This window comes from Halyomorpha halys, unplaced genomic scaffold (assembly GCF_000696795.3).
Source record: "Halyomorpha halys isolate HHAL.00 unplaced genomic scaffold, Hhal_1.1 Scaffold12.1, whole genome shotgun sequence".
NCBI classification, from domain to species: Eukaryota; Metazoa; Arthropoda; class Insecta; order Hemiptera; family Pentatomidae; genus Halyomorpha; species Halyomorpha halys.
In genome coordinates this window covers 2,444,427-2,464,843 of record NW_027109908.1, presented here as the reverse complement: position 1 = coordinate 2,464,843, position 20,417 = coordinate 2,444,427, and the positions used below count along the sequence as shown (strand labels likewise).

Here is a 20,417-nt window from a genome sequence, read left to right as displayed (position 1 = left end):
AAAATTTAGAATTTATTTTAGTTTTATTAGCTAAAAATCCACAAATACTATAGAACATGAGTCTATTTCAACAAATTTACATATAATAGGAAATGTTTAAATCTCTTAAACTAATTTTTTAAGAATCATATTATTTGACTTAAATTATCTTAAAATATAGTAATTAAAAATAATAAAGGTTAAATAATAATTTATTGTTATCACAAATAAAGTAATCACAGTAAAATTATTTATTATATCACTATTTCTGAGTCAATATTAGGTCAGTATCATACTATTATCAGCCAAGATAAATAAAGCTATTTTTATGAAAAAAATAAATAAATAATTAAATGGCGACGAAAATATTTAAAGAAAAATAAATATAAATATTTATTAGCAAGAAACTGTGGCTCAATCGCTCATTTAATTATGTAACATTTTTTTTTTTTTTTTTAGTTTTGTTCATATTGACAATTAGCGATTACAATAATAAGATTTTTTTTTTTTTAAGATAGTAAGAAAATAATAGTTATCCTTGAAAGTGTCGGGTTTGAACTCCCTGAACTTGGCCTTCTCGAATGACATAAAATTACAAGAGAAGAAGAGAAGAGTTGACTATTCTTAATATTTACCAAATATTCTGAAAATATTTATAAAAAAAAAAAAAAAAAATCAAGATGTTTACCGATTGGAGTTATGCAACCTTTGTGAAACTCCACTCCTCACATTTAACACTCAAGGTTACAATAGCATTCAATATAATTTGTTAGCTGGATATCAATATCAATTAAATTGTTATGTCTGTAAATGTTGTAGTGATGGTTCAGAATAGAGTGTAAATGTGACAGGAGATTATTTCATTTTTATTTTTATTCTATTTTATTTATTTATTATTTCTTGTACAAAGTTCGATTATTTCTTTATTCTTCTGTTTGTATATATTTAGAGAGAGATTTTTTTTCTTTTCATTTATTTGTTAATACTTTTTTTATTTATTTTATTTTTTATTATTACTTTCATTTATTTATTATTTATTTCTTTCATATATTTGAGAGAGAGAGAGATAGTCTAGACTGATAAAACAATAGGATGACTATTTTATATAACTGTAAAAAATTTAAGACTTAATAAAAGTTATAAATTATAAATCTACATTTATCAATTGTTTATGTTTTTTAATTTGACTTTAAAACTCAATAAGAAAAACGTTTTAAGTTATAAAATTTTTTTTTTATATTTTACTATTCAGATAAGTATAAAAAAAAAATCTAAACAAACAATAACAAAAAAATAAATCCAATTTGTAAGTCAGTAACTTTAATTGTTAATTAATTAAATGATACCGAAAATGTTTAGCTACTCTTTGCATTCTTCTAAATTCTAAAATAGTTATATATGTATGTATAAATGTGTATACATCAATTTTCTCACACCAAGCAAATATTTTCAGATATATATAACTTTGACATAAATTTAATTATTGATTACTCCATCTGCATGTGGAAAATCATTTTATTATAAAAAAAATAAATATAATAAAATAATATCAAAAATTGTATGTATTTAAAACATTATTTGAACGAATATTTATATAAAGTTATAAAATTTTAATATGTACATAAACAGGTACTTCCATTTCTTGAATAACATAAGAAACAACTATTGGAGCTAATAATTTCTGATACAAAGCATAAAAATAACTTTTTTTTTGAGCAAACTATTAAAAGTCAGTACACCTATTACCCTACTCTTTTCTACCCTTTTTATAACAAACCCTTCAATTACCATATGCCCCCTAAGTTATTTATCCAAAAAATATTGAAGATGCAGCAATATGAATAAGCTGTGTAGAGATATGAATATTTTTGAGAGTTATCATATTCTTCATCAATCTTAACCTTCCAATTGAAAATAATTATAACATTGATGAAACAAAGATTCACGTTACATTGTAATCTATATGCTAATTTGTACAGATAGAAAACAATGTGAGAAATAACATATTGCGTTGCAATAGAATACACAACAGACAATTCTATCCTTGTGCTGAATATATATATATATTTTTGAAAGGCTTCATCATGGGATTGTGTTCACTAATTGAATAAAAAAGAGTAACTATGCCAATGAATAATGAATTGAAGTTATCTAAATCATCGTCATTTTCGATTGTAAAAATTCAAGTTTGAGTCCGTCAGTCTCGTACCGATCCGTAGACACAGAAGAAGGTAAAACGAGTTTCAAAGTAAACCTGTTGACGAGGATTAAATAAAGAGAATTATTGGGTGGATGAGGGAGGGGGCTGAATTTTTATCTGTTTTGAAAAGTATCCAAAACCCGGGACATGACGGGACTAGTGATGGCAAAGCAGAACGGCGGCGTCGAATACAAAAAACTCTGGGACAGTTGCACGAAGGAAAGTTCCCCACCGACTTTCACCAACTTACAAACTCCGAACTCCGAATCCTTTCTACTGTTTATCAACCTTATTTGTCTGCCTTGCTGTCACACTAAATCAAATACGGCAACTGTGTTTCTCGTGTTCACTTTTTAAATAAAACAAAGTAAACTGCATTATGAGTTAAAGAAAATATATATCAACAATAACCAGGAAGGTTCTGAGCATCAGGACTTACCTAATAACCTAAAATTTTACTTTAAACGACAATTAATATATGAATCCATTTTACTTTGACTTGTTTTTTTATTTTATTCATTTAAAAAATTACATCCATATGGTCCAACCAGATGACATCTATAGGTGGGTTTAGACTATTAGGGCTTTGTGGAGGCTATACAATTTTTAAGCTAGATAAGAACAATATGAATTCATCTCAAGTGATACAACTAATAATTTAATTAACAACTATTAAAATGAAAATAAAGTAAAAAATAAAAATAAAAATAACTGAGAGGATTTTGAAGTGAATAATAAAGCTTCAAATTTACAATTAGCGAATTGATAATAATGAGAATAAAACAATATTATACAGAATATAATAAAAATAAGGAATAAATAATATTACTAAGTACTACTATACATTAAAATTACTAAGCACACACATACATTGCTAATTCTAAATGTAATATAATAATTAAATTATGCGCATTTAAGAAAAAATACAGGCAGATATGGTCATTTGATGAATCAAAATTTTTTTATTATTGATTTATTTATTAGTTCTTATAATAAGCGATTGAACAGATATGGTACCATATAGTTTAATGGATATCATCAGAAGGGATATAATTTAATGGACACAAAAATAGTTTTCATTCTAAATGTCCCAATTGTTTATTGTAATTATAATATTAAACACCTACTCAAATTAAAAACCTCACTTTTATCTGACATCTGACAAAAAATTTTTAATTTATTTTTAACTGAACAATTTTCAGAAATAGTACCAAAATTACTTTCTTTGCCGGAGTTCTACAGAATGTCCTAGAACTAATAGGGTTGTAACCACTATCTACGGTTTATGGAACATGTCAAAAATAATATATGATTTTTTTGTAAGATTCACCACTATTTAAGAAAAACAACCTGTAAAAAGGGGTGATGATTTCAACGAATTGGTTTTTTTTTTTCAGATGTTTGTCTGTTCAATGGAATATGCTTTTGATACTTAGTTTACTTAGAAATGTGATTAGAATACTGCCAGGTCCTCAAAAAATATAAAATTAGATTTTCCAGCTCACGTAAAGTAAAAAATATGCCCCGTTGAAAATTGATGATTCTCCCTTTTAACAGAACATAGATAATATTTGTTAATTATTTCTTATTACTCTATTTCACAAGAACTATGTAATATGTATAGCATTAAAAAAATAAAATAAATAAGATGGAAACATTCAAAAACCAATTTATTTTAATTTTTAACCAATTAATACTTTTCTGAGACCTAGGAATTCACTAAAAAGACATCACGGCATTGTTATAAGTTTAAGTTTAATACTAAAATAAAGTATATTTAATTTTTATTAAATAATCATAACATTACGGGCGCCAAAATCATACTTTCATCATTCCCTTTATTATTACAATAATTGGTTCTCCCTTTTAACAGAACATTGATAATGTTTGTTAATTATCTCCTAATATTTCGTTTTTTTATCATTTCACTAGACCAGTATAAAGCTATATAATATATATCTATGCAAAACATTAAAAAAAACGAAAAATAAACTAATACTACCAAAATATTCTGAATTTTAACCCATTAGAATTTTTTTAAGGTGATCATGAAATTTACTAGAAACACATTACGCCATTGTTACAAGTTTAATTGTTAATGCTAAAATAAACTATATTTAATTTTTATTAAATAGTCATACAATTACGGACGCCGAAAATTGTAATTTATCATCAAGTTTATTACTAGTTCTCTATGATAAAAATTTTAAATAAATAAATAAATAAATTGGTTGGTCACCGAAGCTAACCCCAAAGAAAGTAGACAAGTAAAGAAAGAAACAAGCAAGATATTCAAATATGAAAGCTAATAACTTAAGGAAACTATTTATTCAAATAAATATAAGACTAAAAAATTAAATGATGGAGGAAAACAAATGCTATCAATTTAGATAAGCTTTAATACGTTAATTATATGTTATCTATTACGCCATAACTATTAATAAAAAAGAACACATTAATCAAACTGAGTTTGTTGATACGTTAGCATTACCAACCTCATCTCTTTTAATGATATCAATATTTTATCATATTTCATCAACATTACAGTAAACAAAAAGATGTTGATAGCTGAATATTTATTTATTAAAAAATAAAGAAAAAAAAATTAATTTATCTCTTCAGCGACAAAACAGATAAAATGTTTTTAACAATGGCGAATAACGTTTAGTGTTAATAAAAATGTTCACATAACTTCAGAATGACTGTTGTTTAATTTTAGCTCTCAAAGACATTTTTACGATGCTCTAAAATTTTATTGAAAGTTTGTATTGTGAAGTGCATCATTATCATTGGCAATTACTAAACATTCCACCGTTGCAATTATGTCTGTCATAAATGAGAGCTTGGTCTTTTGAAACGGTTAATCTCAGGGACCGATTCTATACTTAACTCTAGGGATTGGAATAATGGTATTTAAATCCAGCAGGACATGATAGATGTGATTTAATTCTGATAGGATTATAAAATCATCATTGTTCTGATTTAGACATCACGTTGGAGTTTTTCAAGGTAACCATTATCTTTAACCCACTTCTTTGCATAGGCTTAACAGTTTATCTAATAAGTTATGTGAATAGTGAATACTGGACTCTTTTTGCTTCCCGCATTTTCCAATCATCAATTATGATACAATCGATTGCTAGCATAGGGTTCCACGGCGACAGTGTTAGTGATAAAGCTATCGGGCCCACAATGCTCCTGTAAACTAACATATGCTGTCGTACTAGCACGATTTGCTAGATAATCGTCAGTACTATCAACTACCCGCCCTTTTGCGATAAACTGTAACTATCACTATCACTATCAACAGTTAACTTTCCCCTTAATAGCAAGAATCTCTAAAAATTACATTTACATTAAATTAAAATAAAAAACATCCATACAGTCTGAGGAGGTCTTTTGACATTTAACAATCTATTTTATAAATGTACGGAACAATATTTGTTAAAAACCTTTCCTTTGTGGTAAAATTAGGCAAACAAAATTAATGCTTTTTCATTTTTTTACTACGAAAGAGCGATTTTTGGACAAATTTTATTTTCTGAATTTATAAACTAGAGTTTTGGAATATTGGAGGCCTTTATAGCCTGTTATTAAAAAAAGCGGTCTGAAGCATTCAACAGATAAAAATGAATCTTTAGTTATAAAACATAGCAACATATAGAATTTATATTTTTTGTTTTGTTTTTTCTTAAAAATATAATTCTAGAACTAAATCCTATCCAGTTATTTTTAAATTGTTACCATCAGGTGTTACTAATCAACATTTCTAATTAAACGATAACTAATCTACATCAGTTGCTCCCACAATAATTTTAAAATAAATTATTTAAAGTGTATATGCAAGCTTATGATAGAAAACAACTCAATCATTAACTTAGAGCGCAAACATTCAAGATTAAGTATCTTAACAAAAATGCTCATGATTTAAAAAAATAAATAAAAATAAGAATGAATTTATTAGTAATAACATAACAGGAAAGACAATATTATAACAAGAAGAAGAAGAAGAGACATAATGTAAGTTACACAAGAAGGAGTGAAATCTAACAACACTCTCCTAATGAGTTTGGCTGAAAGTTGCCCGCTCGGAACTGGGACACCCTCGGACAACTTCCCAAGGTCCCAAATACCTCAACAACTTCTGTCCCTTTTATTTTTATCCAATCAGATAATACATTTCAAACACGAATTGTGGCCGTGATAGGGAATAGATTTTAGAAGCCTCATTAATAAAAGAAATTAATGAATCTTGTAGATGAATATATTCTACAGTTAATCAACACAAATTAAATTTTCAAAATTTAATATCCATTTAAAATGTTTTCAATTCAAAATATACTTTAAAAACGATTTACCATAAAGCTTAGAAAATAAGGTTGGTTCAAGTGTATCAATGAGATCGGTAATATATTGACTTAGAAATATCTATGAAAACTAGCTAACATTGTTTCGACCATAATATCAAGTTTTAAGTTATAAATTATTATACATGGATTTATTTATACATTTTTTTTAAAAATCGTAAGTGAAGATACTTAATCTTCTGGAATGTTTATGTACGCATAGAGCTATGAGACTTAATTAATATAAAGACTAAAAAATTTGAATAATTTTTTTTTATTTGTAGAATTTTAATTTGCCAAAAAAAATTTATATTAATTATCATTAGTAATTATTTTATAAAAACATTTTGATCTGTAAAAGCAGTTAAAATACGATATACTACGAGGATAATGTTTAATTGAATAATTACAACAACAAAAAATTGGCGCCCATTAGACTTTCCTCACCAATTGTATCAGTACTCCATATCTCTCGGGTCTCAATTTGTAATAAAATTAAGAACTTTTATTCAGCTTGTACTGAGGCTGTCATATTTCTTGTTTATCATATTTCTGATAAACAACTTGTATAGAAGGTCTAAAAAAGGTAAATCTGTCAATTAAAAAATAAAACTTTTTATAGTTTTTTTTCTGTAATAGTAGAAAGCGTTGCAAAATGTTCTTTCAGAACATATTCTACGAGTTCATTGACAGCAAAAGTTGGAAAAAAAATTGATTTAAGTTTCTGACTTCCAGCAATAAAAAAAAAAAATTCAGAACATGTTTATTAGTAACAATAACCTGTAATCTTCTGATAAAAGTTACAAGGGCATAGTTAAGAGTATATTAAGAACCAGAAACCATGACCGTGACTGAATCAACTGAGCTGCCAAGGTTTCGAATTTTTGGTCGGTCAGAGTTTTGATAGGATCAATAGGGCGTTTCCTGTGACTCACGACTCACAAGTCCGGTCACGTTGTACCTGGGATCTTGTCCTCTTAGTCACGCATCACTTTCCAACCTACAGTCACTTTGAGATTTGAATTCAGGGTTTTTTTACTGATATTAATAATAAATGAAATTCAATAGCCTAAAAACGTGAGGTTACGATGCGGGAGATTCTTTCCATATTTTGATTAAAAAAAAAAATCAATCAGTTAAAAATTATATTTTTCACTGTTCTTTATGAGTACGAAATGTTAAAGGACGAACCATGCTGTAATCATATGAGTGGTGGTGTTATTTGAAAAATTGAATATAATCATATTTAAAACTTGAAAGCTCTGGAAAAAAATTTAAGTTCTGTAATCCAATTTAAAAAAAAATGTAGAAATAAGTTTATAGAATAATTAAACATCTTCAAATAATTATATCCACAATATAATTATCGAAAATATTGGTTTGTAAAAGTTTAGGCCAGTGTTGAACTCAATCCTTAAAAGGTATGATGATATAACTCAAATAACTACTTACAATCCGAAAAAAAAACAGAGGATTGTACACTTTTCCTACCACACTACAAAGACAGTTGGTGCGCCCGCCTTAGCCTGTAAGAAGAAACCGCATAGAAGAAACCAAGGTAATCAAAAAGCAGTACAAAAGAAGCGGGCAACAAAAAGGAGAGACGATAAATGGAAGAGGTAAAGAAACCCGAGACCCAAGGATAGTTCACAAGAGCGGAACCAATCGCTAGTTCATGGCGCCCTGGCTGCCTCGATGCGCCCCCAACCCATTTACATATTTCTCCTTCCTTGCCTCTCTAGTCCCCTTCGTGCCCTCCTGACCCAATCTTGAGGAATATCACGAAGATAGTAGATAAACAAGGCACTTGCAACATAGTAAGCGGGCAAGGGATGCATCAATGGGTTACGGCCTTATCTCCGGGTCAGATAACTGCGCACGGCTATCGGTGAGATTATTAAATTCAGTCTATATGCGATAAACGTCATTCAGTTTATATAATTGTAATAAATAATATATACATTAAATTAGTTCTAATCAATATGCTATCATAATATTGCAATCCTTAAATAAACCCAGGCCAAATGAAAATTGAAGATTGGTAATTGGAGGTGTTATTTGAAAAATTGAATTTAATCATAATTCATACTGGAAAACTTTGGAAATTTTTTTAACTTTTATAACCCAATTAAAAAAAAAAATGAAACAAGATGCCATGTAGAAAGGAGTTTATAGAACATTTTTTAATTCTTCAAAGTTAAAAATTCCTTTCTTACAAAAATGTAACATATTACCATTCATGTTTTTAATTATATAGTTCCTTTTAGAAAATTCAATTCTACGGATAATTTTTATCATATTACCAAAAATATTGTTTTGTAATTGTTCAGGGCAGTGTTAAACTCTGTCCTTAAACGGTAGCGGTCAGGCCAAAGTCATGAAGAAATTTTGTGTGGTAGTAAAAAAAATACAAACATGTTTTAAACTCTTTTTGTAGTTACAATTGTTGGTATATACAGGTATATCGTAAAATTTTTGGTGACTTCCAGTGGAATCCGTTGCGAACATCAACCAATTTTCATAATAAAAAAAAAATCCCTCTTTTTTCCCCCACTAAATCTGAGTAAATATAGTAAACCTTACTAGCTGCATCGGGATGTGTTGGGCTGATTTGTTCAAAAGCTTAAGTGTATTTTGAGAAAAAAACCTCCTAACGTTGAAAAACCAAGAATTTTCAAGAGAAAGTAAACACTTTTTTTTTTATAGAAATTTTAAATACGTATACAATAGCAACTGATGATACTGATGATAGATAGCTAAAACATAATATTTCGTGCATGATCTAATGCAATTAAAAAAAAAAAAAAAAAGGCAATCAATGAAACAACTCGCATGTAGTGAAACGGGTAGTTCTTAAACTGTATTCGATTAAACGCGTATGGGACTTATTTCGTATTCAAATAGATTAATCAGTACTCACAAAAGCATGGGGGTTTGCGATGTTCAATCTAAAAATTAATTAGTAAGAAAAATCAATAAAAAATTAAATTATTTTTTACGTTTTATGGTTAATTACTCCATAAACAGCCTCATTATGATCTTGAATAGGAAAATATGTTGCGAAATCGTTGACAGATTTAATTTTATAATGAGGTGTAGATAGTTGACCGTAGATTAATCATTGGAGAAGTTTGTCGGGGGGTGCGTTCAGCAAAGAACAACCCAACCAGTTGCAAGCCTACCTTCTACGCCACAACCCCTGATGAAGACCTGAAGCTCAGGTCGAAATGTCGGCATAAAATAAATAAATATGGTTTTGTTTATTTATGTTGTTCTTTGCTGACCGCACCCCCCTCCCCCTCCCAACAAACTTCTCCAATGATTTAATTTTATGTTATTGTTAAAACTAAAATGCCGTAAAACATATAAACATAACGACGCAGCCACATGGAAGAGCCAAGTTTATCCCGAAGCTCAGCGGTTGGGTTGCATATTTATAAGACTTTCTAATCTTACACAATAGCACTATACCATACCTCTTTCGAAAACGGCCCCACAAATCTTTTAAAGCGTTAATAAATTTTGATAATTGATATTTCAGCAAAAGTAAGACTTAATGACGGCGAAGGGGCCTTTTAATGCAACTATCTTAAATTAATAAGTTATATTAAAATATATGGATTCGAATATTTATTTTTTTGTAACAATTTATCTAAAAATGGCAAATATTTTGTTTATATGGCCAGACGACTTTAAATATAATTTCAACTTCACATACGATGAAATCTAGTGTCAATCAAGTTATTAGAGCGCTAAGATTTGAAAACAAAAAGAAAAATCCTGCAAAAATGTTTATGTGATTAAAATAAAAAAAAAAAAAAGATGGTAAGGAATTTCTGGATGCTATATCTTAAATATTATTTTAGAATGAGATGGTCAGGACTGAGTAAAGAAAACCAAATAATTTTCAACTATTTATTAATTGTTAAACTTAGCAAATAGCAAAAACTGTATTCGCTTTTGTGAACCAAAACTTTTACCATCTCCTATGCTAATTCACTTTCGATCAATTAAAAAAAAATTAATCTGTACCGCTACAACCAATGAAGGGTCAGGGGTGCAGTACTTAATGATGAAGTACTGTTACCAGACCAACGGTTGTGCAAGGAGACGATTAGGTTAAAGTAACGCCAGATTTTTACCCAATCAAGAGCACTCACTTAATGAGGTTGGGTGGACCACGAAGGGCTCCCGAACCAACAGGTCTGGGCTGATTCAACGGATACAGGTAACAGATAATAATTATCAGCCACAGGTCTTTGGAGTTAGTAGTCCATTGCCTTACCAATGAGCTACTCACTACCCTTTCGGTCAATTTACCTATATATAATTCATTTTTTTTTTTACACAAAACTATAAGTTTGCAATGATTTGTAGATAACATCGATATTCTTTGAGTAACTATGTGCTATTCTCGAGAACGGACAATACGTCATGAGTTAGCATATCACATATTAAAGATTGATTCAGATTAGAATACTATACAAAGTGCATTGATACGAGACTTTATACATATTATCGAAAATGTACCTGTCAAGGTTTCGAACAATACCCTCCAATTGCAGACAGAGCCGAACACTTTGACCACACAGTGGAGAACCGGCAACAGCGTAGTGCGTGGGTTACAATAGCAGGGAGGCGTTTTTGTGGCTTCACTGCCCCACAGACCTGTCCTTGTGTCGGGTCAATTCCATCTTAGCAATATTGACATTGAGCAAAACGGCATGCTGCATAATGGAGAAGCCACAAATACAACGCTATGGGTGCTTGTATTTCATAAAAATAAATTATACAAAACCCGCCTACTGTAGCATCGTAGAATTTCAGGTCTTGAGGATGAGACTCTAGACCTAATATCGTATCACTCGCCATATCCTTAAATAAGAGTCATAGATATTTAATACAGTATCTAATACAACTTATCTACTCAAAGTGAATTTTAGGTAGGTACTACTTAACGTTTTATAATAGAAAGGGTAAAGGGGAGATGGAAGTTGGGTTTAATTAAATTAATTTATTAGGGCAGTTTTAATCACTAGAGTAAACATAAATAATTTATTTCAATTAGTTTCAATAAAAGCGAAGATAGAGAGAAGTACATAATAAATACGATGACTATTACTCCCGTATTTTTTATAAGGTGACTAATTCCCTAAAATATTTAAAAGTCTAGTCGATAAAGTCAATAAACTTTTATTTAATGTTTTTATTCATTTACTATAATAAAAGTTTACTAACCTAATAAAAATGGTCCATTTTAGGGCAAGGAAAATTAATTAAAAACAAACATGGAAGCAGAGAGCAGCTAAAATATATAACAGCCAAGTCGGTAAAGTTAATATACTTTTTCTTTTAATAACTCGAATTATAAAATATATTTCACTACAATGTCATTATTCATCTCCTGTAATAAACATATTATACAGTCAACCTAATGAAGATGGTTTACAGTAAGGAAATAAAAAACAATATAAAAATATTATCATAATTAATTGTCGTATGGGAAGAAGATAGTCCGGGTGACGGTCAATAAAGGAATCAAACTAGTAGAAAAAAACTATTTATTGGTTAACCAACGTTTCGCGCCAATTTGCAGAGCTTCGTCGGGACTAAATGAAAAAACAAAATACAAACATTATACAATTGATAGAACATTAAAATAAAAACCATTTCAAAATAATTATGTTTATATAGTGTATAAAAATTTAAAAAAACAAACAAACTTGCTTATATACTTAATGAGGCCAGTAAAGTGAATCTGCTTCCACGAGTATGAAGAAGTAATGGGAACGAGTCTTCAAGACGGACAGATGCGTACACACGGAAGCTATTTATTGTACACAAGAGATAAATAAAATAACGATAATAAAAATAAATATAATCTTATTAAGATGTAAAAGGCTTTAAAAGAACAAGATGTTGATAAAAAAAATCACACATTCCTGGTACTGCTAATTTAAATATGAAAGGAAGCAGGATAAGGTCATCCAAAAAAAAAAAAAATTATTTATTTAAAAAAAAATTTTTTTTTCAAGACAAAGCTAAAATAAAAATACTTTTTATAATGTTAAAGGTTATACGAGGCTGAAAGATCAAACCACTTACCAACAAATAAAAAGTTGAAAGAAAAATTATAAAAAACATTTTTGTTAATTCATTTATTTTATTTTGTGAATAAATTATCACTGATTATTTTTTCAGTACAAAATATTTCATAAATAGGGTATTGAACATAAATCTGACGCTAAAAATATATGTGAATTTTTATTTATGAAATGCCAATTCTAACGATAAAACTTAGTTTAAAAAAATATAGAAAAATAAAAATCAGAAAAGTGTAAAGAAATAATAACATGGTAGTATTTTAGGTATTGTCTCAATTTTAATTTAAAAGGTAACTAAAAAAAAAAATTACTAGCGATAGAAAAAATGAATTCATCGATAAAACTATGTAGAAGAAAATATATAAATAATATAACTATACAAACAAATACGGATCAAGAACAGGATTGTTTATTGCAAAAAATCCTAATAAAGAATTAAATTAAGTAAGAAATTATTTTTTACACTATCCCATAATAAAATAAATAATTATGTAAAATAAAACTGAGTATTTTAACTAGTTGTAAACAAATAAAGAACGTTTACACACTCTTGAAAATTAACTTAGAACGCCTGCAAGATCTACTGAGCGTTCTAAAGACATTATTAAAGATCAAGGACAAACAACGTGACTCCAAGCTGAGATAAACTAGATCTCCAGGCAGAGTTTCGATGTTTTATATAATTGAGGGATCCGATTTAGATATGTTATCAGATCATCGAATCGGCATCACCAAATATTTCAAAAGAGCATTCTGAGATAAATGCACTTATCTAAAAGTGCGTTTCATCAACATTTTACATTGAAAACAGTATAGAAATCGATACGGTCGATAAGTATTGTCATAAACGAATATTAAACAATTTGATCAGTAGTTTACTTTAATGTAATTAAATTTAAGTTTATAAAGAAGGGAAACTCACCTAAACTCCTTGATCGAAGACTTCGTAACGTCCGTCCGTTGGTTTCCTCAGTATCTATGAAAGAAGAAAAATGTATTAGAAAAATACATAACAAACATTGCACAGTAGTAGGTGTTATTTACCAAATATTTAACAATAAAGAAGCATATTGTCAGCATAAAACCAAAGTTATGTATCTGCAACTTTTTTTTGCAGTTTGCCTTTTATTTAACCTCTTCGCAATGGCAAAAAAGACTAAATATGCAATGTAATAAATTAAAAACGCAATCTTCAATCAAAATTCAAACAAAACTCTCAATTATTTTCAATACGATATTTAATAAAATTATAGAATTCATTAAAATGTAAATGATATGATAAGTATGTACCAGAAGACAAACGCCAATAACATACAACAAAAGACTTTGGGCCTCATATCCCCGTCAAAACCTGACGCCCGAACATTAGGCTATCATCCCATTATTGTTTTGTTTTTATGTATAAAATCGGTTTATTGTACGACATTTTATTGTACAAACATTCTTTTCATTGATTCTTCTATATTCTCCCTTCACAGTAACGGTGACGTGGGATTTCTTGGACCCCCACATGACTTCCACATAAGAACCTTCTTTATTAATTTTATCTTTTTAATTAATTTATTACCATTTTTTTTTTATCATGTCCTCTATGAATAGTATGAATCTAAACTAAAAGCTCTAATACCCATTCTTTTGGATTGTGGCAGATTAAATTCATTTTTTAATTAAAAAAAAAAAATTCATCCTTGTTTTCTATTCCGGAAACATCTTAAAATACAAAAAAATTAATGAGTAATGAAATTCATAATTACAATCTTTTAACGTAACACATGTTCCGTGACTTCACGTATAAGTAAATAAGATATTAGAGTATCTTGTGTTGGAGTAATATATTTTAATATTTAATATAGAAATATATTTCACTATGAATGTTCCTAATCCGAATAAGGGATGGCTGAAAATCCTGCTGACCCCGGAATTGATGTTGATTTCTCTCGTTTGGCATCACATCATTGAGCGGAGCTTACTCATGCACGTTGTTGAGTAAACTACATCAATTAATCACTAATTGAATTGGCTTAGTTTACTAATGCATAGCTAAGCGAGCATCTACACGTTAATTAAAGCTAACACGTCCGTGTTATTTTAATCTAATTTATAAACAGTTAATTAAAAAAAAAAAAATTGTACCCTTAGTGAAAGAGGTTTTTAAATACACAAAAATACATTAAAAGGAACCAAGAAATGAAGAAACCTTTAATGTACAGTAAAAACTAAATTTTACATAAATGCATAGTATAAACCTAATTTTGATGGTATAGTATGAACCAATGTATAGTACAATAACCAATAGTAATGTATAGTATAAACTAGTTTACATAATATTTCATAAAAGTACATCACTTAATACATTTTTTAAATATTTATTTATTTGAAGCATCAGGAAAAAAACAATAAGGGTGCGATCAAAGAATAATTCCAATAGACGAAAACTATTTATTACAAACGAAGGTTTCGCCCAACGGGTTTCATCAGAGTTAAAAAAAGATACGACTCTTAAATGGGGTATCAATAAATGAACAATATCAATTAAGAATTGAAAAAAAAATTACAGCGAAGCTTAAAATTAATTAAGAATAACAAAAGATTTTAGACAATTTAAAAAAAACCGAAATAACAACAGATAAAAAAGAATTATAAAAATACAGGCATAAAGAGTTTTTTTATTTACCTATATGTATGAACATATTCAGAATGAATGTTGTTTTGTTCCAGAGGTATAATCCGGTTGAATTAATTAACAATTAACAAGTTAAGTTAATTACCTACGTAACATTTGAGTATTTTTTTTGCATTCTCACTTCCCGGAAAAAGGCAGATTTTCATTCTTGTGCAAAAACCAACTTAAAAATAAAATTGACTCTTTTTTCCTCCTTAACCTTTATTTATTTTATTTCTATCAATCTTATTTTTCAATTATTAAATTTCTCTGGCGATCACGCTGTTTTGGGCCAATATATAAAACCAAAACAAACTTAATTATAAGATATGAAAAATAAAATAAAATTCGATATTAACTTATTTAAAGAAATAATTTTTTTTTTCCCCAAATACGAATGAAAATCTTAATTTAGGCAGTAATATAAGTTTATAAAAATATTTTTTTTTTGTAGAATATTAAAATATATGTTTAGATAGTTGAATATTTGAAATGAGGGAACTTAACAGAAGTGTGGGATATATAAATATAGAACAAAACTGGCCTATAATAAAATTGTTATTATAATATAGTTTCATATCGCAAAATGTTTTCTTTAATTTTTTTTTTATTTATATTTGTTAATCAAAATAAAGTATTTAGGCCATCTGCTGAACCCCCCTTCCTACTTAAAAATAACACAAAAATCAATGCTTACATACATCATTCTTCATCACAGTGTTCTAAAGATAACCAACAAGAAAAATAATATAAAATATGAAGATTTGCATAGTCATGTGAATAACGGTAGAGTTAGCAACGTAGTGAATAATCTATCACACAATAACCTATCTCATTTATTGACAATAATTATAAAGATTTATTTTTAAAGTGTGGAAATGAAGAATATTTTCCAACATGTTTGCAAATCAGAATTCCCTCGGCAGACAGATTGAATAACTCTCCGAAACTGGAGCAAAGCCGTACAGAATCGATCCTTCAACTTTAATCTGTTTGAAACAAGATTAATGCGGCCTGGAGTTTCACGGCTCCTCTATCCCTATAACAGGAACCGAGCATTTTTAACAGTTAATAATTTGTTTTTCAAAATATATTCTTGGCATTAAAAGTCAACAATAAACGAAATATGCAGATATTTTAAATAGAATAAAATATAAAAAATTATAGGAAAGAAAGACAACAGTTAAAATAATGTCCAAGATTCCATAAAAATATAAATGACTGTTTATTAATTATTATATAAATGCAATTATTTTATTATAAATTAAGGTAAATATTTGAAAAGATAGTTTGGCAATTGCAAGACAAAGTGAATAAGTACGAAAGAAAATTTAGAATTATTTTTTAATACCCGAATGATACACACAAAATAAATGAGAAATTAAATCAATAAGAAATTACTTATTGTTAATATGTGATTTATGAAATAATTTGTCACGTTTTAAATTGTTAATTTTAGTTCTGAGGATGGGAATTCACAAAATGTCAAATGAAATTACTAATGCTTTCTTTAGAATAAATATACTGTAATTCGAGAGATGTTATTTTCAGATTTTTCAATATTAATTTAAATTGGATTTCTGTACAATTGAAGAAGAATAAGCGAGTATAAGTAACGACAGGGTCATAAAAAATTAGTCCTATATTAAGCAGATGTCCAAATAGTAAACATAGTAGCATAATGTCAGTATTGTGTCACCAAGCTCTCCATTTATTATTTAAACGTAATACTATTATGTGCTGTGTTAATAAAGACCTTTTTTCAATTCTATTTTATACAACTAATATTCCAATAATGCCTTGTAAAATAATATTTTTTTAGTATGTACTACAAACATTTATCAGACCAGACATCCATATTTTAGGTTTTCAAGTGAAGATTTTGCATAACGAGTTTTACTAGTGAATCTGAATCAAATTTGGCAAAACAGGGACCGAATACCCCCTGGGACCCTAAGGGCCCACAGGAAATGAATAAAGGGAATACGTGGTCTGTCATCAGGAGGGGAGATGGAATATTACCACGAGGGGGGGGAGGGAGGAGATTCTAATTATAAGTTCGGGATCAGCAAGAACTCTCAACTTAAGGAAAAGATAGATTGTGATTTATGTGGCTGCTCAATTCTGGCCATGCACACTAACCAATAGGACAATGGTTCGATTTCCCAAAACTACAGAAATATCCAAAAGGAGTTTACATCCGGAAAACGGTTCATTTATTTAAAGAAGAATTATTAAATTTTCTAAATGAATAAATATGAAAAATCGATTATATGAAGTAGCATTTCCGGGTGAGTGATTTTAACCATAATATTGCTGTCATACATTTTAAAACTTGTATATTTCGACACAATCGCAACACACCCCTTACTATATATTTCATATGTATGTAAGTAAAAAAAAACAAATAATAAGTTTACATCCTGAATAAGAGGAACTACCCGGCTGTCAGTGGATGACTATAAGTGGCGAAGTACTAGGTTGAAGTCCCGTGGGTCCTAAAAATATCTGTCACGTCATGATCCGTTTTATACAGACGCGAATGTTTTCAGAACTGAACTTAGCACCATACTTTTTAATTTTGCTCATCCAGGATTATCACTAATGATCTGGACACGCATTGTTAGCAGGCGGATATACAACCACTGAACAGACTACAGTTTCATATTATGCCATTCTAAAAGACCCTTTCAAGGCGGACACAATATCAGGCTCATCAGTGGACGCCATCTGTCCCCCGATGGAAGATATTACGGGGGAGTGGAGAGTGTTCCTTCCAGCCGATGCACTCCCAACTGCTAACTACCGAGGCGGACCAAATAAAAGAACGAGGTCAGATAGGCAGCAATTAGCATAGCTCACGCGATGCGTGCAACAGCTTGGAGAAAGCCAAGAGTCGGCAGGGTGAGTACGCAATAGGAAAGGTCCCTGCGCTAGTAGCTTTGTCAAGGTTTCGACGGCCACGCTCCCCAGCTAGAGAGGTGGAATGGTCAGTATTCTATTATGAAACGTGATTTTCCAATACTTTTGTTGAGTAATATTTATAACAGTTCAATATTGCATCTATCTAACATATCTAGTTTTAAAAAAATTACATTAATACAATTTTTTCAGAACAAAACGGAGAAATCACCATTATTGATCATTATTTATCTGGTTTATTTATGGGCCATTCTCCCCAAATGGTTATTACCATAACATGTTAATTGAAAGAGAATTGCAGTTGAAAAAAAAAAAGGATTCTACTGAGATAGGTAACCTACAGAATTATCTAGCTATTTAAATTACCTATAAATAGATTTTCTATTTTATTCACTTTATGAGTAATATTTTAGTTAATGCGTGAACCCCAGCACCCTAACATGTCCCTAGTACGTTGAGTAGTTAAATCGACGAGCCACTGCAATCGAATTCTCAGTCCTCTGGTTGTACAGTCTTCAGTAAACATTGGTTTTCAAAAAGGACTCAAATTTTAATAAAATCAATGTCTCAGATAACCATCAACCAAATTATTGTTAATTATTATAATTGATTTGATAGTCTCCATTATCAAGGATACAGAACACCAATTTCCTGTCTTCAAGAAAACTTGTAAAAAATTGTTATGAAATTAATTTTTAATTTTTTTGTGTAAAACAACTTCAGGAATCTTCCCTGATAAAATAGGAAAAAGATAGGATTAAAAATGTATGAAAAATCTCAGAATAAGAATATCAACTCGAATTTCTGCTATTTTGAAAGAATGGAAATTATACATCAAATAAAATATTGAGACTGGTGAACTGCCATTGTTGTTTTTCTGCTTAAACTCGGATAACATATATTATTCAGTAATACGTCAAGTTCAAATAGCAGTATAACAATAGAAGGGATAATAGTGGTAGATGTTTTGTTATCAGGTAAGAATGGAATGCATAAGCCTTTTGTGACCTGAACTAAAACGTTTCTATTGTTGAACTGTGTCCTTCCTTTATAGAATTCCAGCTTAGACATTTTTTCCATACGCCGAGTTCACTCCAATGAACTCAAATCATTTCTCAATGCAAGGTCTAATCAGTAATAACTTTTAAATTTATATGCAATAGCATATGCAATATCATACCATTTTTTAATATATCCACTATGTATCAATTATTACTTATTTATTTGACTATTATTATTAAATTCTAAAGAAATAAAAAATGATTAATAAATAACGATATCATAATCATCAAAAGTTGATAAAAAAAAGAAGGAAAAAATCAAAGAAGAGGGGATAAAGTAATAAGAAAAACAATCGAGAGTTAGCCAATAGAAATGTTAGCTATATCATTTTTTTACATTTACCAACATTTGAAAAGTTATATATATACATATTTTTTTTAATTTATAAATAGTAATACGTACCATAATTATTATTTGAGTTTTTATTTACCTACCTTTTGTACATGATTTTCATTGCGTGTTCTAATTTTTAATAATTATGTAGATCAGTTACAATAAAAATATCCATTTGGACCAATCCTACGTTTCGGCCATTCAATGTATTGTTGATAACATGAGTGATAAGGTTATAATATAAAGTATAATTTGAACAATATTATAAGAAGTAAATTAGTGAATAATAAATAGGTTGGTAGGCTAAAACATGTTTTGACAATTGGCAGAACATCCTGACATTGTAGCTGCGATATTTGAAATATCCTTGAGAGTGGCCGAAACGTAGGAGTGGAGTAATAAGACAATAAACATGTTGAGACTAAATGGATATATTTAATATAATTGATAAACAAACCGAACTCAAACAAGAATTTATTTATTCTTATTTACAACTTTATTTACACACAAACACATTAAGTAAATTTGATGTAAGATCAAAATGGAGTGATACAGTGGTGTAGAGAAACTTGTACCACTCTAATAAGAGAAATTGGTACCACTCTAATAACGTTTTATATTAGCAGGTCTCGTGGTCATCTTCTCATACGCATCGGAGGATTTACAGGAATGGAAGAGGAAACAAGGTTAGAAACTAGGGGGTTTGAGTAGTTAGAGAGTTTATAATGGAAGGAGTGATACCTGGTTCGGGCTAGATCGGTTACATAGGGAACATTAAGGTCTTTATGTATGATTTTATTTGTGACAAA

At 29.0% G+C, this 20,417-nt stretch overlaps 1 protein-coding gene across 1 annotated transcript in view; it reads right to left on the bottom strand.

Moving 5' to 3' along the window:
• The window catches only part of Kdm3 (Lysine demethylase 3), a 497,450-nt gene that overhangs the window by 169,127 nt on the left and 307,906 nt on the right, over positions 1-20,417 (bottom strand). Inside the window, exon 10 of the mRNA XM_014418050.3 lies at positions 13,552-13,605. Within this exon, the coding sequence (XP_014273536.1) occupies positions 13,552-13,605 (54 nt within the window). The remainder of the gene's footprint in view (positions 1-13,551; positions 13,606-20,417) is intronic.